We start from the raw sequence: 24,451 nt of genomic DNA, 5'->3' as shown, positions 1-24,451 counted from the left end.
TTGTATTTATTGGGCCGAAAGGACTGCATGTTTGTGTGATAGGTCTTTTTTGCCGGTGTCGGCGCAGAGGGCAAAAACGTAGACTTACCTGCGGTAGCCGCCGAGACTAACGCATCCAGACCACCGCCAAATAAGGCCTCACCTTTATATGGGAGAGCCTCCATGTTTCTTTTGGAATCCGCATCCGCGTTCCACTGGCGAATCCACAATGCTCGCCTAGCCGATACTACCATGGTAGCGGCTTGTGAACTCAAGAGTCCAATATCTTTCATCGCTTCTAGCATGTAGGCGGCAGCGTCTTTGATATACCCTAACTTAAGGAGTATCTCATCTTTATCAATCGTGTCAATTTCTGATGACACGCTGTCTGACCATTTTTCAATAGCGCAACTGACCCACGCGCAGGCAATAGTGGGTCTGAGCAGTGTACCATTGGCAACATAAATGAATTTCAATGTAGTTTCCATCTTACGGTCAGCCGGCTCTTTTAATGAAGCCGTGCCAGGTGCAGGGAGAATTACCTTCTTTGTCAACCTGGATAATGCACTGTCTAACACAGGGGGTGATTCCCATGTTTTCCTGTCCTCTGCTGGGAAAGGGTAAGCTATCTGAATCTGCTTAGGAATATGAATTTTTTTCTCAGGATTCACCCACATCCCTGCAAAGAGAGCATTTAGCTTGTGGGAAGGAGGGAACGTGACTTTAGATTTATTTTCCTTACATAAATAAGCCTTTTCCTGAGGAACAGGCGTGGCTTCTGTAACTTCCAACACGTCCCTTATAGCCACAATCATATATTGTAAATTTTTTGCCAATTTATGATCTTTTTCTCTAGAGTCACTATCGTCGACACAAGAATCAGAGTCTGTGTCGGTATCAGTATTCGCAAATGGTCTCTTATGTGACCTAAAGGGGCCGCCTGCAGATGGAAGAACTGAGTCCTGAAAAATCACATCTTCCACAGATTTTCTCCAGCACTCAGCATGAGATTCAGACTTATCTAACATCCTGTTAATAAGATGCATACTGTCACGTATTTCTTTCACCCATGCAGGCTCTTGGTGTGCCGGCAGCGCCACCACATTACAACTCTGTGTCCCTAAAATGCCTACACACACACTCACAGACACACTGGGACTTATAAGGGGACAGACCCACAGTAAAATCTGAGAGACACAGTATAGAGCAGCCAGTTCACAAGCCCAGCGCCAGAATGTAATGTCTGTGAACACAGAATGCCCACAGACAAACAGCGCTTTTACACAGAATTCACACTTGTAATGCACCACAAACACTTTGTGCCCCCCCTTTATTGCACCCTGTACTCGTAGTCAGAAGTGGAGGAGAGGACCAGCGTTGTCTCTACAGCCTGAGGAGAGAGAAAAAATGGCGCTGAGCAGTGTGCTGGTTGCCTGAGGAAGAAGCTCCGCCCCCGCAATGGCGCGTTTTTCACTCAGTAATGCTTGTTAATATTTATACTGGCGGGGGTAGGGCTGTGCCATCGGCATCTTATGCCCCCATTTTGCCAGTTTTTTAAGGTGTTTATGCTGCCCAGGGCGCCCCCTGCACCCTGCAGTGCCTGTGTGTGTGGGCAGCAACGGCGCGCTGCGCTCCCGCCAGCCGCGCTGTACCTCAGCCGTCACTGCTTGATAGAAGATCTCTTCTACTCACCTGTCTTCTGACTTCTGGCTCTGCGAGGGGGGTGACGGCGTGCTGTGGGAGTGAGCATCTAGGCACAGCTAGCGTTCAGTTCCCTTCAGGAGCTAATGGTGTCCTGTCAGCCAGAAGCAGAGCCATGAAACTCTTCAGGAAGTTGGTTCTACTTCTGCCCCCTCAGTCCTACGAAGCAGGGAGTCTGTTGCCAGCAGATCTCCCTGAAAATAAAAAACCTAACATAAGTCTTTTTCAGAGAAACTCAGTAGAGCTCCTCAGAGTGCATCCAGTCTGCCTGGGCACATTTCTAAAACTGGAGTCTGGAGGAGGGGCATAGAGGGAGGAGCCAGTTCACACCCATTGAAAAGTCTAAAGAGTGCCCATGGGCTCCTGCGGAACAGTCTATATCCCATGGTCAATAAGTGGACCCCAGCATCCTCTAGGAGAAATGCCATTCCATCAGCACACAGTTTAGTATATACAGGATGTCTATCACTGAGTTTATCCTCACTTTTTTAAGATTTCCTGCTCATTTGCAGACTATGGATCTGATACACAGTTGGATGGAACACGGTGACTGCGATCCCTCATTGTGCGCATAGAAATAAATGCGTAAAATTGTTGCTATATTGTACCCATCTTGTGGTGAAACCCTAGTCTGGTGTACTAGCCAAAATTATGCAAAGCACCTCAATTTTACTCTGTTATATTGAAGAGTTTATTATAATTATTCTGATTAGCAGTATTTAGTACTTAGAGTGTGCATCTGCATTTTCTCTTTTTTCAGTGTGAAAACCCTGAAGATACGGTATGCTCTGCAAAGGGTGTACGTTCAGCTCCGCACCAGCCTCCATATTTCTGAATCCTAATTAACGCCATAGAACTACCTACTGAGTAAGATCTATGCCAAAGCTGTCATTCATGATGTCTCAGGCATTTGATCACATGGATATTGCACGCCTGCATTTAAAGGAACATACCCAACAATTACAGGTAATCTGTTTCCTTACTAAGATTGTTATCTAGAATCAGTTGTTGCAATTTTGATATAGAGTTTGCACTTGATGTTATGCCTGGCAGCTCATTAAAGCTTGTTTGTCACTGAAGTGAAGTAATATTCCAGTTGATACTTTTGGGAGAGATGTATCAAACCTTCTAAAGAGTGAGTAGAGTTGTCCATGGCAATCAAGCAGCTTTTGGCTAATGTTTTATAGAATGTACTAAATAAAAGATAGCTAGTAGCTGATATGGGCAACTTGACATTTGTCCTTCTTAGAAGGTTTGATACATCTCCCCCTTTATTAGTTGTCCGCAGACATATGCCGATGCACAGGTCACTTACTTTTATTTTTATTTTGTGTGTACAACAAGTAATACTTTCTATTTTTCGGGGCATCTCAATGGACATGTCCAGGCGAAAAGAGCTGAAAGAAAAGAATTGTGTAGTGTCACTAGAGCATTGGCGCACACCTGACATTAGTTTCCTATACTGAGGTTTACACAATGAGCTTTAACAGAGCAAACTCTCCTCTTCCCCCTGATTGAAATCCCCATAACTTTTATTTTTTGTTTCTTTTCTACATTGTATCGATGGATAACTGTCATAAAGAGCAATTTAAGATTATGCGCAAGTGGGAGATCGGGTCATAGCTGTGCATGCGTATGCACCGCAATGCGCACGCGCATCGGACAACAACAACGCGCATCGCCGGACAGCGACAGGATGGTGAGAAAATTCCAATCGCACGGGAGCTCGCAAGGTGATTGACAGGAAGAGGTCGTTTGTGGGTGGTAACAGACCGTTTACTTGAAGTGTCAGGGAAAACCCAGGCATGCCCAAGCGTTTCAGGGAGGGTGTCTGACGTCAGCTACGGCCCCGATCAGCCTGTTCTTATTAAACACAGGACAGCAAAATTAGCAGGCCAGCGATCAAGTCTGAATCACCCCCTTAGCTCAGCATGGTGATGACTGTAATGGGGAAAAATGCAGCTTCTTCAGATGGGAAGAACTGGCCAGATCAGGAGAAGACAATGTCAGAGTTAGAGCCAACAGAGACTTTCCCCGGTCCCGTCTGACCAATAAAGTGCAGTGTGGAAATGAGTAACTCAGTGTACAATGTTGCTTGTGTGGGCATAAGCCCTCCACAAAAAATATGGTGTCACCTGCACGCCGCCCAACTGAGAGCCCATTTGATACATTGAAGAAATTAATTTACAATTATGTTGCCTGCCAATCGCTTAATTATCTAGAAGGATCAATAAGGTTACCTACAAGCTATACATGCTACTGAATGACTTAAAGCAAACTAAGAGGTCTATTAACATGCTGGGGTAGGTTGGCAGCTAGCCACTTGATGACAAGGACAGCATGCTATTGCAGACTTCCAAGTGAGGATTTGAAAAATGAAATTTATGGGATTTACAGTTACTTAGACTTATTGTGTCACAGGTTTGGTAATTTGAGCCAAGTCGGGAATCATGGACTGGGCTGAGGAATGATACTGGAATCAGGGTGTATTAGATGCTTAGTCCTAGTAAGTGACCCTGCATCATCAAATAGGTTGGCGATCACTGGACACCCCCTGCCTATCTCTGGAACCAATTGAGAGGAACTCAACCCCAAGCCTGAGTTCACAGGACAATCAGGCTGGAACCAGTACTTGAGAACTCAGGGAATAAAACAGGGGATGAACAGGTAATCAATATCCCGCCTGGAATCCACTTATGGAAGGTACAACCTGGATATCAGAGCTGGGTGCCTCAGAGAGGGACATAAATCCAGACCCCAAAGTTAACCACCCTACTTGAAACTCAGCACTAACCAAAATTCTCAGAGAGAGCACCCTCAGAAAACGACCACCATCGATGGACTAAACAGACAGTCCTAGAGATAGACTTGGACTTGTGGTGCTGAGTACGTGATGTATAACACACTGAGTAGTAGTACAACTGGAGTATAGATAACTAGAGACAGTCCACTTAAACTTCCAATTAGCAGGTGAGTTGAAACATAGAAAAATGGAAACTTGGCACTTGAAAGCAGTATGCCATTCAATATCTTTGGACACCTCAGGATACTGTGGAAATAGCTCACATTGAACCAGACTGGATCTGGAATGAAGGTAGCAGATTGGAGCAGGCATAATCCAGACTGGAAACAGAGTAATATACTGTATCTGGTAGAATCAGACAGGAACTGAAGGATGACATCAGGTGGAACCAGAGTGGAACCAGAGGAGATAGTAGGCAGGACTGGACTGGAATCGGAGAAGTGTAACAGGCTGGACCAGACTGGAACCAGAGAAGTGTAACAGGCTCAATTAGATTGGAACTGCTGGAGAGCAGAAGCACTGAACACATGCTGAGACAATGCAAACTTTGTTCCTGGAATAAGCGGTGAGTTGCAAAGTGGAGGTAACAGTCTCACAGGTAACAGGGTGAAAGCGTCTTGCACAGATCCCAGGAGCAGAGGTGCAGGTTCAAGACAGAGAAAAAAAAATATTGCAGCGCACTTTTTTTTTTTTCTATCTGATTTTTTTAAGGTTGAGTAGCCTTAATTTGCTGGCAGCACATAGGTTGGAGTGACTGAGCGCTTGGCTATACATATTTATCTTTGCTTTTTTAACTAGGTTCAAGACAGGACTGCACACTGGGGAGTGAGCACAAATAAGTTCCTTGGTGTTTTAATGGTGTGCTTGTGTCAGGTGCAGGTTTAAATAGGGCAATCTTACAGAGGATAGAAGGACACAGTCATGTGAGCGCAGTGACCAGGTGGTGACTGGATATTAGCGCTCACCTCATCAGAACCATCATGACTGCACCCATGTATATTAAGGAAGCACTGACATCTGCTTGACACAGAATTGCTCACATTAATGAAGCACTGCCGGACAGGGTATGAATGTCTAAGTCCAAGGTTTGTGACACATTGGGCTTATTCTGATTTGGAAGTAAAGAAAAAAAAAAAAAAAGCAAGCAACTTTGGGGCAGATGTATTAACCTGGAGAAGGCATAAGGAAGTGATAAACCAGTGATATGTGCAAGGTGATAAAGGCACAAGCCAATCAGATCCTAACTGTTAATTTACATATTGGAGCTGATTGGCTGGTGCCTTTATCAACTTGCACATATCACTGGTTTATCACTTCCTTATGCCTTCTCCAGGTTAATACATCTGCCCCTTTGAATCTGGAACAAAGTATGTTGCAATGCAAGGGAGCAAATACATTTAGATTATTTTCTGGGCAGGGTAAATACTGGCTGCTTTTGCATGTAGCTCACAAATGTTAGCTTTATTTTTAAACTGCAATTTAGATTTCAGTTTGGACACACCTCACCCAAATCTAAATCTCTCTGTAAACGTTACATCTGCCCCACCTACTGTGCAACATGGTTTTGCTCAGGTGAACAGTTACTTGCCTTTTTTACTATTTTTATTAAAATGTTATGTCTTTTAAAAAATATATGTTTACTATGATGAGATATTCAGAGCTTCCTATACTTAATCAAAGGATTAAGAGATTTAGGGTCCTCATTAACTTCCAAACTCAAGTTTGTTAGTCCTGCTGCAATGGAGCATGGTCACATTATCGTTACCATGGAAAATGAAGTTCAACAAGAAGTGCCCATGGGTAGGGTATGCCTCAGTTGGGGAGTCAACAAGAATGCCAAAGACATGATAAACATTGATGGTATCCAAACAGATGTGGTCCTGAGGCCCGTGAGGTGGGAATTGAAGTTATTGTCTCCATCACCTGAAGGCAAGCTGTAATAGTGCATTGGGGGCTAAACCAGAATCATGCAGAGAGAAAAAGTCCCAAGCTGTCAGCTCATCAAAATAGACAGCAAGAGTTTTACCTCTTGAAACATAACATCCCCTAACACAGAGGATGTTGTTTCCAGCCAGACTGAATATGTGCGGTTGCCCAGGGAAACTCCTGCCACAATAAGGAAGCCAGCTGGAATGTTTCATAGTGAAGAACCCCATGCTTAAAGTCCCTAGTCGAGAGTCAGGGCCACATGGAAGCTTAGCTCTATGATCTCTGAAAGATGCTGGCAGCAGCCTTTCAAAGATGGAGGTGGGCAGTATGATCTGGAATAAGAGGTTAGCAGAAAATCAGAGGGGGCTGGCTTCTCAGGGAGCAAGTTCCACTGATAGCCATAGGCAACTACTATTAGTTGCCCACAAAAATCTTCTGGACAGACACCAGGTGAAAGATTAAAAACTGAAGTACCTGACTCAAGTTTTTGGTCTGAAATGCCTGATGATATCTGGACCATCTTCCTGTGATGTGCTCCTCACCATAATGGATCATGCCAAGTATCCTCAGGAGACAGAACCACAACCAGTCATTGCAAAGAAGGTAGCTGATGCACTGCTAGGTGTATTTAGCAAAGTGAGACCATAGCCTATCAAGATATGCAATTCATAAGCTAACTGGTGTAAAGTATCTGGGCAAAAAGTGGCAAGCCATTACAAACCCCTAGCACACACAAATGAATGGATAGTGTGAGCAAGTCAATAGTGCTCAAAGCAGATGCTAGGGCATTTATAATCTCAGACTGGGGATAACGGGGCATGGCCTTACATTTATTCCCAATTGCTTATCTGGAAGTGATGCAGTTTAGTGATGTTTCACCATTAAAAATTGTACATAGGGGGTAATTCAGACCTGATCGCTGGGCAGCGATTTTTGCAGTCCTGCGATCAGATAGTCGCCGCCTACAGGGGAAGTGTATATTAGCTGTGCAAGTGTACGATCGCATGTGTAGCAGAGCTGCAAAAACAGATTTTGTGCAGTCTCTGCGCAGCCCAGGACTTACTCAGCCGCTGCGATCACATCAGCCTGTTCGGGACCGGATTTGACGTCAGACTCCCTCCCTGCAAATGCATGGACACGCCTGTGTTTTTCCAAACACTCCCTGAAAACGGTCAGTTGCCACCCACAAATGCCCTCTTCCTGTCAATCTCCTTGCGAGCGCCCGTGCGAATGGATCCTTCGCACAAACCCAATGCTGAGTGGCGATCCGCTTTGTAGCCGTGCGATGCACATGCGCAGTTTGTGTCTAATCGCCCCCTGTGCGAAAATGCACAGCAGTTATCAGGTCTGAATCGGCCCCTCAGACACATAGTCTATGTAGGGCCCCTCAACCTATACCAGGAGTCTTGGAAAGAGGAGCCTACTTACTACCCAGGAAGCTTTTGTGATTAAGTATGTAATCAGTCTCAGAGATCACATAGAGAAGCTCAAAGAGCTTGTACAGACTAACCATGTTGCAGCATATACTAAGTAGAAGACTTGATAAAAGCAGCAGATGCTAGACTTTTTGAAGTCAGGCAGAAGAAGCTCTAGGTAGCCAGGGCCAGTCCATTCTTGTTTTCAACAACCTGAGTGACATAAACTATGTGGTGTCATTTGATAGCATGGTAGGCAGTAGTGCACACTTAAGGCAAACCACTAGAGTGTGGTGTTTTTTTTTTTTTTTACATTTCTTTCTTTATTGAAGCATTTCCGTAGAGAAATTAGCAATATTTACAGGAACATTGTGGGGAAAATAGAAAAGACATAATGCAATAAATACAAAACATGGTGCGTGATGTAGGGAGGAGTACAATCAAAACAAAAAAAAAGGTTAACAGGTACAATATTATGGAATAACAAATGACACCCACAGGTACAATCTGGACCTTTTTAGAGAGACAGGAACACGTCATGACCGCTAGCCAGCGCTAACAAAGAGTGATGGGAGGGTCTCTAAGAAAAATCCTGGTTTCAAACCAGAGTGTGCTGCGAAAACATGAGCTGATGGCCTCTCTAGTATGAGTAGGTAGTGTCTCAATAAAACTTTCCCATGTTGCGAAAAAGGATTCGGTGTGAGATTCTTTTTGAAGTGAGGCCTCCAACCAATCCATATGGCAAATAAAAAATAGTTTTTCCTTGAACATTTCTAGAGTCGGGACGGAACTATGGACCCACATGTACAAAACAGCTTTTCTAGCTGCCGATGAGATTGCTAAAAGTAATTTTTTAACGGCTTTGGGAGCTCTGGTACCAGGGGGTATGATGCCAAACATAGCCCATTCCGGTGTAAAGGGGATGTAATTCACTAAATGTTGGGAGGCAAAACGACAAACTGCTAACCAGAACCGTTTTAAAAGTGGACAGGCCCAGAAACAATGATAAAGGTCTGCCGATTGATGGCCACATTTGGGACAAGAGGGATCGCTGAAAAGGCCTATTAAGAAACCTCTATGGGGAGAAATATAGGATCTGTGAAAGATATTAAGATACATTTCCGTGTATTTAGCAGCGGGGAACATAGCTATTGAAAAATGTAGCATGTGCAGTAACCCATCAACATCTAAATTAAGAAAATTTTCCAACCATTGGGCTATCCCAGTTTTATATGTAGAATGGTCTATTATAGTGTTGACGTGTTTATAGTAAAAGGAAATAGCACCTTTGGGTAGTTCCGGTCGCAATAATATTCGGTCCAGTTGATTATCCCAATCAGTCGCAGGTAATAGTCTGGAAACCGTGCTGACATAATGTTGGGCTTGAAAAAAAGCAAAGTTCTGGGGGCCAATATATGGGTATTTAGATAGGGCCTCCGTGTAAGATAATGGTTCATGGGATTCAAGGTTGATTAGCTGTCCTATATTGCAAATGCCTAACGATTTCCATTCATTGAAAGGACAGGTGGCCTCTCCAGTTTGAAAACCCAGATTCTGCAAGAAAGGCAAATGGATAGATAGGTGTTTGTGTAATTTATATTTATGTCTCAGGGATAGCCAAACTTTCCTCGTAGTCATTAGGAGGGGATTATTAGTTAAATCTGTAGAGATCTCAGCATCGGTTAAGTGTAGAAAAGCTATCAGGAACACATGAGGAATTAAATTTTGTTCGAGAAGTGAGTCGGTGTAAGTTTGGGTATTAGACAGCCAGTCCTTAATATAGGCAAATATGGGAAGCATAGCTATACGTCAGAATGTCTGGAAAGTTAACTCCCCCATTTGTTTTAGGCTGACCTAATTTAAATAGACCAATTCTAGCGCGCTTATTGTTCCAGATAAATTTCCTAAAGGCCGATGTTATCTGTAAGTGGTCTTGTCTAGAGAGCAAAAGGGGAAGAACTTGTAATGGGTAAAGGAGTTTTGGAAAATATATAATTTTAATTATATTTGTCCTTCTTAAAAAGGAGAGTTGTACATGGACCATCGCCCCAAGATCCCCCATAATTTTAGAAAGCGTTTTCTTGATATTAATATCATAGAGATTTGTGATATTTTTGGGAAGAAGAATACCCAAATAAGGGAGTTTCTTTCTCGCCCAGTTCAAAGGTAAGTGCGCCGGCCACAAGGGTCTATAAAAGCCTTGTTTCAGATAAAGTGCACTAGATTTTTCAAAATTAATAAAAAAGCCAGAAAGAGATCCTACCCTATCAAGCAATTCTAGCAGCGGTTTAAGGGAGTGTTTAGGATTGGACATGTAAATCAGAACATCGTCCGCAAATGCAGTCAGTTTCACTTTTATTATACCAACCGATATACCTTTCAAGGACGGCCAAGAGTCAATTATGCGAAGTAAGAGGTCAAGGGACAAATTAAAAAGTAGGGGAGACAAAGGGTAACCTTGGCGGGTGCCTCTAGACATAATAATAGGATCACTTCTTGTGCCGTTGACTAAAAGGAAAGTCGTGGGGGAGCTATAGAAGAACTTTATAAAATTAATTAAATCTGGGCCGAAATTTCGAGCCAATAAAACTTTAAATAAAAAGGGCCAGGATAGGGGGCGTGGCCTGGCCAACTTAGTGAGAGGAAGCAGCCTGGGAGAGCTCCTGCATTCCGGGCCGAAAACCGGGACTTCTGGCGCTTATTTAGCCTACCCTTATGCTCCATCTGCTGCCCGTACCTCCGCTGACCGGGAGGGTGTCACTCCCGGGCTCCGGAGACAAGGCCTTCCACATTTACAGGTCGCGGCCTAGTCACCTTGCTGAAGCCGCGGCCTAGAGTTGCAGACTGCACCCAGAAACGGTGCACACTTGGCGCGGAAGTCCGCGGAACCGGCTAAATGGCAGCAGAACGTCTGAAATCCCACAGAGGCTGCTCCTAGCTGTCAGCACCCTGACTGTGGACTCCCTCAGTGCCCCACATAAAGGGATTGAGTGGTCCTAATCCCTGGACGCTGTCACTGTGACTGGAACCTGACGGCGCCATCTTGTTTGCTGGCAATTGGCCAGTCCTAAGGTACAATCAACCTGTTCTGCAGTGTCCTTGTCCCTACACAGCTTCACATCTATATACCCCTTCATACGAGACATTATCTTTGTCCCCTCACGCCCGGATCACGCAGCCTTGAAGGGAGAAGTCAGGCATCATTATTGGAACACTCCAGGCGCTTCCCTTAACTCTTCATATTCATCTGGTGGACCCCCCCCCTCGCTGCACTCGATTGCTGGGGGCCACGGGGGGACGCGCCTCTGCCCGGGCCGTGCTGATGTAACCTAGATGTGATGATTGGGTCTCCCCCTCACTCCTGATGCTGTGATCCCGCCCTTGGCGCATATATCAAGCCGACATACGTTTATCCATCCTCCTGCTTCCGATTTCTTTTGTCAACAACTACCGCGGTGGAACATACCCTCTGGGATAATGCCGCCTAAACGCCAAAAAGATCCGACCCCGGTTCGCCTGGTCGCTTTCTTCAAACAGTCTCCGGCACCCCAGAACTTGAAAAGTCCAGCTGTGTCGGATCCCCTCTCCAAACATGCCACGGGAAACGACGACGTATCTAGGGCTTCCCTTGTGACTCAAGCGAAACTCTCTCAACTAGATGACGACGCACCTCTCACACTCAGCTCTATGCAGCAACTTCTGGCTTCCTTCAAAGATGATATTGCGATGGAAGTTAAGACGGCGCTCCAGTGCTGCCAGCAAACGGTCGATGCCATAGGCCAACGTACAGATCACCTAGAGAATAAGTGTGAGGAGGTGGTGAAGTCTCACAACGAAATGATCAATCAACTTGAAGAGCTACAAGCAGAGGTCGCGGACCTAAGACGGAAGACCTGTGACCTTGAGGATAGGTCACGCCGTAACAATGTGAAACTCCGCGGCATCCCAGAAACGGTCTCCAACTCAGAGCTTTAACAATTTGCGACAGACCTCTTTATGACTCTTCTTCCTACTAGCTCTATTGACGACTTCCTCATTGATCGTATCCATCGCCTACCGAAGGCGAGAAACGCCCCTAAGGACGCTCCGAGAGACACTCTGATGAGGATGCATTACTTCCATGTCAAGGAACAAATCCTGCGGGCAGCTATGCGCCCGGATTTACCGGCCACGACTTTGGGAGATGTACAAGTGTACGGAGACCTTTCGGCGGCTACCCTGGCAATGCGACGCTCATTCTATTCGGTGACCACGGTATTGAAGAGGGCTGATATCCTTTATCGATGGGGATTTCCGACGAAATTGCTTGTTAGACGAAACGGCGTCATGCACGCAATACTCACGCCGGGGGCAGGTTTAAAACTGTTAGATTCCTGGAAGAGGGAGGATTCACCTGAAAAGGCTCCTGCAACTCTCAAATTGGCTCAAGAGTGGTCAACTGCCGGCAAATGATTGTGGAGATTAATTAATTCACCCAGGCTGTATGTAATAGCCGGACTTGATCTTCTTGCTCCTCTTTACGTTGATATGGGCCTTCACCTTGCCTTCCCGGGCAGTGCTCCGGATAACCACGGAGCGTGATTTATATTTATGCATAAATGTGATATGAGCCTAGTTTGGGATGCTGACATGATATTATCTTGATTATAACCCTGTTACTCTATGTATGTCTACATTCCAGCAGTGATGTACATGCTTCTCTTAACGCTATATACATTGGCCCTAGCATGGCCCGGGAGACGGCATTCACCCTATGTCTCCTTGTTGTTGTTATTATATGTTGACGGTTCTAGGAGTGGGGGGGGGGGGGGGTTTCCCCGCACCTCGCCACGACCCCATGTGTTGCCGGTTTAGGCAACCCTGTTTGGCATCCTTGTGGTACCCGCTCTGTTTTCCTTTCTTTTTGCTTCTCCCTCCTTCCCTGTTTTCCCTATCTCTCCAAGTTTTGGTACACGAGTACTCCCGTAGATCCCGATATACAGTTTATGTATGCAGTTTGAATTTTGCATTGTTCATTGACATACCTAATGGTTAATGTTTTTTCCTTAAACGTGAAAGGGCTAAATTCGCCCAATAAACGGTGATTGGCCTTACGCCATTTCGCCAAATGTAAGGCACACATAGTGGCGATACAAGAGACCCACTTCATGTCCTTGTCACCCCCCTCCCTTAACTGACAGGTAAATTAGAAGACAGGCCAGTCACTATAGCTATGCTGTATGCTCCTAATACCAAACAAATACCTTTCTTTAGGAAAATTTTTAAAACACCTCAGATGCACTTATCGGGTGCTTTATTATTGCTAGGGGACTTCAACATGGTCCTTGACCCAACGATAGATAAATCTTTAGTCCGCTCCACCTCCAGTGCAAGCTCGCGGCAGGATAGCTCCCATGCCTTTCGGAATATATTACATGAATATGACCTTTACGATGTCTGGAGAGCTAAAAACCCGACATGTAGGGATTATTAGTTTTTCTCCCCGGTTCATGGCTCTTTCTCTAGGATTGATCTAGCGTTATCGGACAAATGGACCCTCCAACAGGTTTCGAGGGCTTCTATCCTGCCAGTGTCATGGTCCGACCATTCTGCCCTCTCTGTCCATTGGGACCCCCGCCGCATGAGATCCTCCCCTTCCCTATGGCGTCTAGGGGATTATCTCCTCTCAAATGCGGATACCAACCGGTCTATTGCACAGGCACTTTCCCAGTACATCGAAACCAATGTCCCGGCCGACACGTCCGTGTTCACACACTGGTGTGCCCTTAAAGCGGTGGTTAGGGGAGCGGCAATCCAGGTGGCTGCCTTTATCCGTAGGACCTCCCGGGAAAAACAGCTAGAACTCGAGGCCCGCCTTAGTGGCTTAGACGCCCTACTCAAGCAGAACCCTTCTAATAAGAAAATATATCGGGACCTGACTCGGGTCAGAGATGAGATGAATAAATTGGCTTTAACTGAGGTCCACAAAAACCTTTTCCGTTGGCGACAAAAGTTTTATACGCAGGGAGACAGGGCGGGTAGAATGCTTGCACGCAAGCTGAGGGGGAAAACTGCCAAGGAGAGGGTGAAATCCATTTTCAACTTAAATAACATCAAAATAACCGACCCGTCGGATATTGCTGGCTCCTTCGCTACATACTACTCATCCCTCTACAATTTAAAAGACGATGTATCTGTCCCACAACCCACACCAGCTAATATTGCAGCCTTTTTGAAGGATATCCATCTCCCCTCTATCGATTCAACTACTCTACAGGCTTTAAACCAGCCCTGGTCCAGTACGGAAATTAATCAGGCTATAGACTCACTCCCATTGGACAAAGCTCCAGGCCCCGACGGGTTCATAAATAAATTCTATTAATGCTTCAAAGACACTCTTACTCCAGTGTTGGATGGAGTCTATAATCATGCGTCCTCCGTCGGGAATTTCCCGGTGGAAATGTTGGAGGCTCGTGTGGTTACCTTTCCCAAACCAGGGAAGAACTCCGCTATGATGCCTAATTATCGCCCCATAGCTCTATTAAATACTGATTTAAAAATCTTTGCAAAACTAGTGGCCAACAGGCTTAACCCCCTACTTCCCTCGCTTGTTCATGGTGATCAGGTGGGGTTTGTTCCTGGCAGACAGTCCCCCGATAATACGAGGCGGGTAATAAACGTGCTAGACGCCTTCTCTAGGTCAGATTCCCCATTATTGTTGCTTTCCCTGGACGAGGAGAAGGCGTTCGATCGCCTTCACTGGGGGTATTTACAGGCGGTTCTATGTAAGTTTGGTTTTACTGGCAGGGTTCTCTCCTCCATTTTGGCTTTATATTCTCACCCCTCGGCAAGAGTGTGTGTGAACGGTCTCCTCTCCTCTTCTTTTAAGATCACGAATGGCACATGCCAAGGGTGCCCCCTGTCCCCGCTAGTATTTGCTCTGGCAATAGAGCCCTTGGCAGAGAAAATAAGATCTTCACCCCTGATTGCAGGAGTGGAGTTTCTGGGACAATCTCATAAGATATGTTTATTTGGGGACGATGTCCTCCTGACACTCACTACTCCTACGACCTCCCTGCGAGCTTTACACACACTCTTGACTGAATATTCAGCTGTATCCTATTATAAACTTAATAATACCAAGACGGAGGCACTTCCTATTAACTTTCCACCCCCCCTGTTATCCGCGCTGAAAGCCTCCTACCCGTACTCCTGGCAGGATAGAAGTCTTAAATATTTGGGGATTCATATCACCCGGAGGTTGGACGAATTGATCTCCGCTGACTACCCCCCCCCCCCCTCCTGTTGCGAAAAATGACAACTCTGGTCTCGGACTGGATGATGCATCATGTCTCATGGTTAGGGCGAATAGCTGCACTGAAGATGACGGTCCTCCCCAGGCTCATGTATTTATTTCGGGCCATCCCTCTCCTCCTACCCAACTATCTTTTGTCTAAATTTAATGATATATTCAACTCCTATGTGTGGAAAGGTAAGAAACCGAGGTTAGCCAGGAAAACAATGATCCGCCCCAAATGTGAAGGGGGTTTAGCATATCCAGATTTACATTCCTATCAACTAGCATGCCGACTTGCACAAATAGGAGCCTGGTATTCACATCCTCCGTACAAATTGTGGGTCAAACTAGAACAAGGGCTCGTTGCCCCACTACCCCTGACCGATGTTTTGCTACTCCCCAAGTTGGAGGGCAATCAACTAGCCACTAGATCTCTCTCGGCCCAAACTGCCCGCAAGGCCTGGCTGGAAGTGGTGCATAGAGGAAGCGCTATAACCCTCCCCACCCCTGCTCTCTCACTGACGGGCATAGCCTCCTTGTCCCTGACTTGAGATTCGATTCCTGGATATTGGGGGGAATTCTGTCTCTGCAGGATATAACGGTGAATAATACTCTCCTTACCTTTGCCCAGATACAGGATAGATTCATGCTGCCACACGGGGAATTTTATAAATACTTACAACTCAGACATTGGCTCCACGGGGCCTCTGTATCCCCCCACACCCTATCCTCCTTACCCAAACTGGTTCAGAAGTTTCCAGATACCGGGGAGGGCAGGGGAGGCATCACTAAATGGTATAACTACATTATCAACCTCCAACAGCCGCAAAAAGCCCCCTTTCAAGTGAAATGGGAGGCGGACCTTAGGTGTTCCGTCTCGGAGGAGGAATGGGAGATGATTTTCCGATCCTGTTATACTGTATCTAAATGTATATCACACAGAGTTATCCTATAAACTCCTCCACCGCTTATATTTCACCCCATCCCGCTTATATGCGATGCAACCCTCCACATCCAATCTGTGCTGGCGTAACTGTGGTAAGGTTGGAACCTTACTACATATCTTCTGGGACTGCCCGGTGCTTACCCCGCTGTGGACCTCTGTTTTCCACCTTTTAGAATTGGTACTGGGCCTATGTATAACTCCCCACCCACGACTGGCTCTCCTTCACCTATATTATGGCGACTTATCGCCGGGCGATCGTTACGTCTTAGGCCATATTCTCATCTCCACCAAACTTCTAATTGCTCACCAATGGCGCTCCACAGGGGTCCCACATATAACGGCGATAGAGAGGACCGTACAGTCGCATTGTGAATTTGAGACAGCGGGAGTGGCCTATACCTCTACTTCATCCTGCCCACTGCTCTGCTGGTATTCGTGGTCTACCTATTGGCACAATCGCCCACCAGATCCCACACCCCCTCATGACACTTAGGTCAGTAGTATACCACTTTATTAATTATTTTCTGTTGGAAGGATTTAGCCTCACGTTGTTTTCATGTATGATATTTTCCTCAATATTCTCTATGCAATTATGTTTTTTTGCTGAACAGTCTGTGTACCCCCCTACCCTTACCCTTTTTTCTTTTCTGTACCCCTCAACCGCAAAATAATAAAAATTAATATTGAAGAAAAAAAAAAGGCCAGGATACTGTATCAAAAGCTTTCTGAGTGTCAAGGCTCAGAAGCATATTGGGAACGGTGGGATTGTTGTTGGAAGCAATTATGGAGGCGATGGCTGTACTAATACCCTTAACCAATTGTCTGCACCAGGTGAAACCTAGTTGGTGAGATGAGCAAAGAGAGGAGGAGAATATTTGTAGTCGAGAAGACATGATTTTGGACAGAATTTTAAAGTCCACGTTTAGCAGAGTAATGGGACGATAGGAACTCAACAGTGTAGGGTCGCGTTCGGGTTTTGGAATAAGGGTAGTTAAGGCAGCATTAAAAGAGGGATAGGACGGGCATTTTTTATGAATAGTGCGATAAAGTTCTAATAAAGTCGGTACAATGTCAGTAGACATCCCGGGGCTTTACAGGTATGTAGGGAAGAGATTGCCGACCTTATTTCCTCTTCAGTAATTTCCGAGTCTAGAAGGTCTATTTGGTCTGAGTCCAGACTAGGTAAATTGGCCTCTCTGATGATATCGTCTAAAGACTCTGGGGTCGATGGTCTAGCGGAGTATAGATTACAATAATAGTCATGGAAGGCCCTCGATATGTCAGATGTTCTCGTCAGACAAGAGGAAGTCCCAGTCTCTTTGATAGAGACGATATGGTTTCTCCGTTTATATCCTTTAGTTAGTGAGGTCAATAAACATCCCGTCCTGGCACCCCACCTATAATATCTATTTTCCGTGAAGTCTAAGCGCGATTGGGCTTGGGAGAGTAGGACATTTTCCAATACAGATTTAGCTGGATTATATATAGTGAATTTTTCCTCCAAGGGGTCAGCCACATATTCAGCAAACGTAGTCTGCAGTGTATGGGAGAGGGAACGATACTGGTCTTTTTGAATCTTATTGCGACTGGACACATATGAGATGATACTACCTCACATCACAGACTTCGATGCTTCCCAGAAAAGAACCGGGTCGTCCCAGTGGGCAATGTTATTATCTATATAGTCCAGCCAGTTACGTTTTAAGTAGTCCCAAAATTTTTCTGATTGGAATAAATATGCAGGAAACTTCCAAGTACGGTGTGTGGGACCCGTATGTGGTAGTCTAAACGAGAATTAAATCGGTGCATGATCCGAGACCAATATTTCAGCAATATTTGCGGAGGTCACCTCGGATACCAATGAGTCTGCCACTAAAAAATAATCTATGCGGGAGACCGTGTGGTGAACCCCCGAATGGAAAGTAAAAGATTTATCTGATGGATTAAAAAGTCTCCAAACATCAGTCACTTGGAGTCCTAACGTGAATTTCACAAGTGCAGACCAGATTGTAGAATGTCGATTGGACGGAATTGGAGTTGTATCCAAGGTCGGGTCATGCACCGTATTGAAGTCACCTCCAATTATCAGTGGAAAAGCCTCCTGCTGTTGTATCAAGAAATTCATCTGTGTCAAAAATTCAGATATCTGAGTATTGGGAGCGTATATGTTTAAAAGTGTGTATGTGATGTCTCCAATCTTAACATCTATCAGTAAATATCGACCATTAGGGTCCGGGACAGTGTTTAAAATGGTGTATGGGAGGTGCCGTGCAAAGAGGATAGCCACCCCTCTAGTCTTATCGGCATACGGTGCCGAAAAGCAATCACCCAACCAACCAGCTCGAAGGAAAGAACCATCGCCCTCCCTCCAGTGGGTCTCCTGCAGAAAAATGATGTCTCGGCTAAATTTCTTAAGGTGGGATAAAACCCTTTGATGCTTAATGGGAGAATTGAGCCCTCCAACATTCCATGAAAGACATTTGATTGAGTCGTGGGGAGGTGAGTACGGTAAATTACAGGTATTATTCGCCATCATCCAATCCCAATCTTTGCTGCGCAAGGTCTGTAGTATAATCTCATTGATATATGGCGAGGTCCGCGATCCCAGCGAGCAGGGGGCAACCCAAAAAACACAGTCACAGCTACGTGTTCCCATCTCTCCACCCCCATTGCACCAAAACGTAACACAAAAAATTGAAAATGTAGCAGTTTGAACATATCACAATTACCAAAAGACATAGGATCATGCGTCAATAACCTTTTCTGAATTTTCTCAAACCAAAAATTGTCTTGGAGGGTCACAGTAACGGCACTGTGACCGACCATTAGAATCAACAAAAAACAAATAGTAAAAAGAAAAAGGAAAGCCAGTTTCCTAATTGATAACATAATAACCATTATCCTAGGAGGGGCATATGAAAAGCAAAACCCTGTCCCCCATCGCCAAATGGATAATAGAACTATGAAAGAAGAACATCACATATTTCAGTACAAACATTCAGCGATTGGGAGACCTCAGGGATGATGCTACTGGTGAACTCAGTGGGGAGGGAGAGGGCAAAAAGTGTCTACGGGCCTCGTCCGGGTCATCAAAAAATAAGGTACAGCCATTATCAGTGACCCTCAACTTAGCAGGGTAAAGAAGGGCAAAACGTTTTTGCGATTTCACTGGGAATTTGCAAACTGGTGAGAATGCCCTGCGTTTTTGGGTAACCACCACTGAAAAATCAAGATGCGGTTACCGTCAATGACCAATTTGCCCAATTTCTTATATGCTCGGAATATTATTTCCTTCGTCCTATAATCAAAATAGCGGGCCACCATGGGTCTGGGAGGAGGATTAGGACCATCCCTCTCAATCCCCACCCTATGGACTCTCTCAACCTGGGGAAACTCCATCTTGTCAGAAATACAAAGAGCAGGGACCAATTGAGATGCCAGGTAGTCTCCCAGGAGGGAGGGTTTGACATGTTCCGGGCTACCAATAAAATGAAGGTTGTTCCTCCAGTTTCTATTCTCTAGATCGTCTAGTTTTTCTTGTAGCTCCCGAATCGTGCCAATGGACGAGTCAGCCGAGGACTCCACATTGTGGACCGTGTCCTCCAAGTCACTAACTCTCTGCTCCACCTCCGATATTCTTGAAGTATTTGAGGCCACTTCTCGTAGGGTGGACTGAAACAAATCCCTAAATTCGTCTAATTTCCTATCAATATGGGGCATGAGTACCGAAAGAATCTCTTTAGCAGTTTGGGACACCGCAGGGATCGTGTCAGGTTGAGGTGTGGGGTCAAGATTCCCAGCCATATTCGTTGCGGGTTGCGAATGAGAAGGGGAAGAACCACCAGTCTTTTGTGAATTCTTTTTGACCATATTGTCAGAAACGGTCCTATTTAGGAACCTCTCCATCAATTATTAAGTGCCTAGAAGGGAAGATCAAGAAGGATCGGACACGGTTCACCAGTAAGTAGAAGTATCAGATGAGACACATCTGAAATCGTAAAGTATAACGCCCCAAAGGGATAAGTAAAATTTCACATTACAAAATATGAGTATCACACCCCCTACCTACAGAGTAACTGACCTACGAGTAACAGATTCAGATAGTGTAGGGGAAGTATCGTTGACACCGAAGTGGTGAATATCACAAACAAAGGGACAATTGTGAACAATATAACTGAGGCAGCAATATAAAAAAAATAAAAACATTTTTTTACATATAAAGATATATACAAAAAATATATAGGCACTACCAGTATATAAATATATATGATTACAGCCTATATAGAGGCAGTATGGAGAAACAGGTGAAAACAGGTGAGAACAAATGAATGGAGATGGGAGATAGAGCTACAGAAGGGAAGAGGGCAAAGCAATAGAGGGGGACAGAAAAAGAGTAAGAAGAAAACAAACAGAAAGTATAATCAACAAAAAGGGGGGCATGACAATGATACCTAGCAGGACCCCAGTGGAGAGCAGTTCAGCAATGTCCTGGGATCTCGGCAGTGTCCAAGGTCAGCGGCAGCAGCTGCAAGGGGTTCAGGATCACAGCACCCACACGGCAGCACCACTAGTCCAGGGCACCACAACAGAGCCAGAGATGCAGTGTGGTTGGCCACCCAAAAGTCCAACACGGCTGTAAGTTATGCAGAGGTAATTCAGTAGAGGCGGAAGACAAGGGAAGCTGCAGGGTCAGCAGGACTCCTCAGGAGGAATGCAGCCTCAGGTCAGACAGCAGGCATATAGGGATATCAGCAGAGGGGATATTAGGAGCCATATATGACCCACATGTGCATGGTGGGAGTATAGGGGTCCCCAGCTCCACCCCGTATTAACAGCCCTGCCAGCAAGGTCCCTCCAAGTAGCGTAAAGGCACAGCAGGAGTTATGGGCTGTGCAATTAGCCAGGTACAGCGCGTCACGCAGGGCAGCCCTCCTCACAGCATAGCAGGTATAGGGGTAACACTGTACAGATGGGATATCAGGGAGGCTGCAGTGTCAATGGGTCCCCTCAGGGGGAATGCAGCCACAGGCAGAGAGCAGGCTTATCTGGAAGTCAGCAGCGGGGAGAGTAGGAGCCACACAGGGCCCTCAAGCGTATGATGGGAGTATAGGGGTCTCCAGCTTGACCCCTTCGCAGTAGCCCCGCCAGTCAGGTTCCCCCAAATAGCACACAAGCACAGCGGGAGTGAGAGTTATGCAGCTCTCACAGCACACTGCCAGATGACCAGTGCAGCACACAAAGCAGCCCTTATATCAATACAGCGGGTGCGTATAGACAGTCAGCCTTTGGGTGGAGGGGGGGTGGGGAGACGGACACTCACACGGGGCAGCGGCTAGGAGGATTCCACTCATGTAGGGGTGCTAGACCACCCAGCCTGATGGATCAGGGACAGCGGCAGCACAGGTCACGCAACCGACCGGTCATCTAGCGGCCAGCACACCACACCAGGAAGTTTCCCTGCGGCAGTACAGCAGGTAGGCGGAAGTGCAGAGGGTGTGAGCCGGAGGAAGACGGAGAGAACAGTGCCGCCGTCCCAGCGAAGATGACCCCACACCGCAGCAGCAGAAGGGGATCCGGTCATGTTGAGACGCCGGGGAGCTTCACCTCACAGTGGCACCAGAACGAGGCACGACAGTCCCGGCTCCCAACAAGGCGGACGAACAGCCACAACGAGCCAGGGCAAGGGAGGCACAGTAAACGGTCCCAAGGCAGTGGGGGAAGGCAGCGACCTCCCAGGTAAGGCAGCGTCGGGGGGAGATCCAGCCAGGCAGAAGGGGAGGCAGCGCCGGCACCCGCCTTGCGGCGGCCCGAACGGACTCTGGGGAATAAGGCTCCCAGCCACGCCTCCCGTCCAAGCACAGTATCGCTGGGTTCAGTCAGCCTTCAGGGAGCAAGGACCAGGCAAGATATCAAGCCAGGCAGTACAGGAGCGGGCGGATGGCAATAGATAGGGTCTGGTGGAGCGGAGCTCTTCTAAAACGTGGCCATCTTGGATGCGCCACCCACCGGAAGTGTAGAGTGTGGTGTTTATAACAGAGGCTTCCTCAATTGTTCATTGAATAATTACCTACATGACCTCCTTGCATATGCCAATGGTGGAGGTGATGTAGAGGAAGCCTGTTGGGACCAGCAATTCGGTGCCAATCAGAGGGAGTACACTGAGTTAGTGCTGTTGACCGCTGAGACATCTTTCATATAGACCAAACTTCCTCTGTGATGCACCACGTAGTCAGTGGAGAGTACAGTATTGGCCAAGTTAGGAATCTCGAAGGAGATGCTGGAGCTGTGCCTTATCCTGGCCTCCACTGTTGATTTCCAAAGAAGAACACAACAACGCAGTTTTGTGAAGATCATTACCAACTGAATAATGTGACTGTGTTATGAAAGATTTGGATGGCGGGTCTGATTATTATAAATGGGTATATCAGAGGTGCTCTTTGGTGTGTAGGGGAGATGTTTTACACCAGAAATGGAAAATGTACGGGAAATTTGAAACTGGCCTCAGCCCATGACCCTACTGCAAATGGTTTGTTACTACTGAGAGCATTTGGATATTTTGCGTGATGTAAAAAAATAAAGCCCTATTTGTATGGATTCACTGTCAGAGCAGTGCCCCTTGTACAAAACATTGTAAACAGTAAAAAAAATAGTTAAAAAGGTCTTAAACTACATACAAAATATGTTACAATAAATTCAAGTTCGCAGGCAGCATATTTAATGGAATTGTTAACCTCAGCTAAATGCTGACAATAAATTTATATCCCAACACTGTCTTTGTCAAAAATGACACTGCAGTGATCTCTTACACTTACCCTTCCGGTGCTGTGCCACTTTCAATGCCCACTTTTGCTACATCATCCTGTGCAAACGAAAATAGGTAAAGTGAGCATGAACAATTGTAATTATAAACACACCCTAATTCTAGAGGTCATTTATGAAGCACAAACCTGGTGATTGGTAGCCTTAATTGAAAATGTGCACTGGGTTTGTTGGTAAAGTTTGCCGTGTAAAGTATACAGAGATGCAAAACTTTGCACCAACTGATGGGAGGAATTGGGTGCTAAGTTTTGCTGAGCAAGATTATTACCTTATATATTAATCATGGATGGTCTGTCCCGTCTCTGTCATGTGCATGCCCAAAACACATTTTATATTTTCACATAGGCAGAGAAGAATATTTCTAGGTGCACAAAAAATGCCACATGTAATAAAGACAGTTTGACTGTCTTCTCATTCTCACTTATTTTATCTATAAGGATAAGCTGAGCAGCATTTTAGGTGATAAACTGAAAGGTTGGAAAGGCTTATACTGTTTCACGCTGCACAATGACTGGCTAGAAATGTTTATACTGTTACACGCTGCACAATGACTGGCTAGAAATGTTTATACAGTCACACGCTGCACAATGACTGGCTAGGAATGTTTATACTGTCACATGCTGTACAATGACTGGCTAGAAATGTTTATACTGTCACATGCTGTACAATGACTGGCTAGAAATGTTTATACTGTCACATGATGTACAATGACTGGCTAGAAATGTTTATACTGTTACACGCTGCACAATGACTGGCTAGAAATGTTTATACAGTCACACGCTGCACAATGACTGGCTAGGAATGTTTATACAGTCATACAGTGCACAATGACTGGCTAGGAATGTTTATACTGTCACATGCTGTACAATGACTGGCTAGAAATGTTTATACTGTTACACGCTGCACAATGACTGGCTCGAAATGTTTATACAGTCACATGCTGTACAATGACTGGCTAGGAATGTTTATACAGTCATACAGTGCACAATGACTGGCTAGAAATGTTTATACAGTCACACACTGCACAATGACTGGCTAGAAATGTTTATACTGTCACACGCTGCACAATGACTTGCTAGAAATGTTTATACTGTTACACGCTGCACAATGACTGGCTAGAAATGTTTATACTGTTACACTCTGCACAATGACTGGCTAGAAATGTTTATACTGTCACATGCTGTACAATGACTGGCTAGAAATGTTTATACTGTTACACGCTGCACAATGACTGGCTAGAAATGTTTATACAGTCACAGTGCACAATGACTGGCTAGGAATGTTTATACTGTTACACGCTGCACAATGACTGGCTAGAAATGTTTATACAGTCACACGCTGCACAATGACTGGCTAGAAATGTTTATACAGTCACACGATGCACAATGACTGGCTAGAAATGTTTATACAGTCACATGCTGTACAATGACTGGCTAGGAATGTTTATACAGTCATACAGTGCACAATGACTGGCTAGAAATGTTTATACAGTCACACGCTGCACAATGACTGGCTAGAAATGTTTATACTGTCACACGCTGCACAATGACTGGCTAGAAATGTTTATACTGTTACACGCTGCA

General features: G+C 45.5%; 1 protein-coding gene across 3 annotated transcripts in view; it reads right to left on the bottom strand.

Moving 5' to 3' along the window:
* The window catches only part of PARP4 (poly(ADP-ribose) polymerase family member 4), a 281,821-nt gene that overhangs the window by 141,304 nt on the left and 116,066 nt on the right, over window positions 1–24,451 (bottom strand). For all 3 annotated transcript variants that reach the window (XM_063951625.1, XM_063951623.1, XM_063951624.1), the window contains exons 19-20: window positions 22,862–22,908; window positions 2,996–3,077 (exon numbers count right to left, since the gene is read on the bottom strand). In XM_063951625.1, coding sequence (XP_063807695.1) covers window positions 2,996–3,077; window positions 22,862–22,908 — 129 coding nt within the window. The remainder of the gene's footprint in view (window positions 1–2,995; window positions 3,078–22,861; window positions 22,909–24,451) is intronic.

This window comes from Pseudophryne corroboree, chromosome 2, assembly GCF_028390025.1.
Source record: "Pseudophryne corroboree isolate aPseCor3 chromosome 2, aPseCor3.hap2, whole genome shotgun sequence".
Taxonomy (NCBI): Eukaryota; Metazoa; Chordata; class Amphibia; order Anura; family Myobatrachidae; genus Pseudophryne; species Pseudophryne corroboree.
The sequence above is the reverse complement of the archived record's forward strand: the minus strand, read 5'-3'. Positions and strand labels throughout refer to the sequence as shown.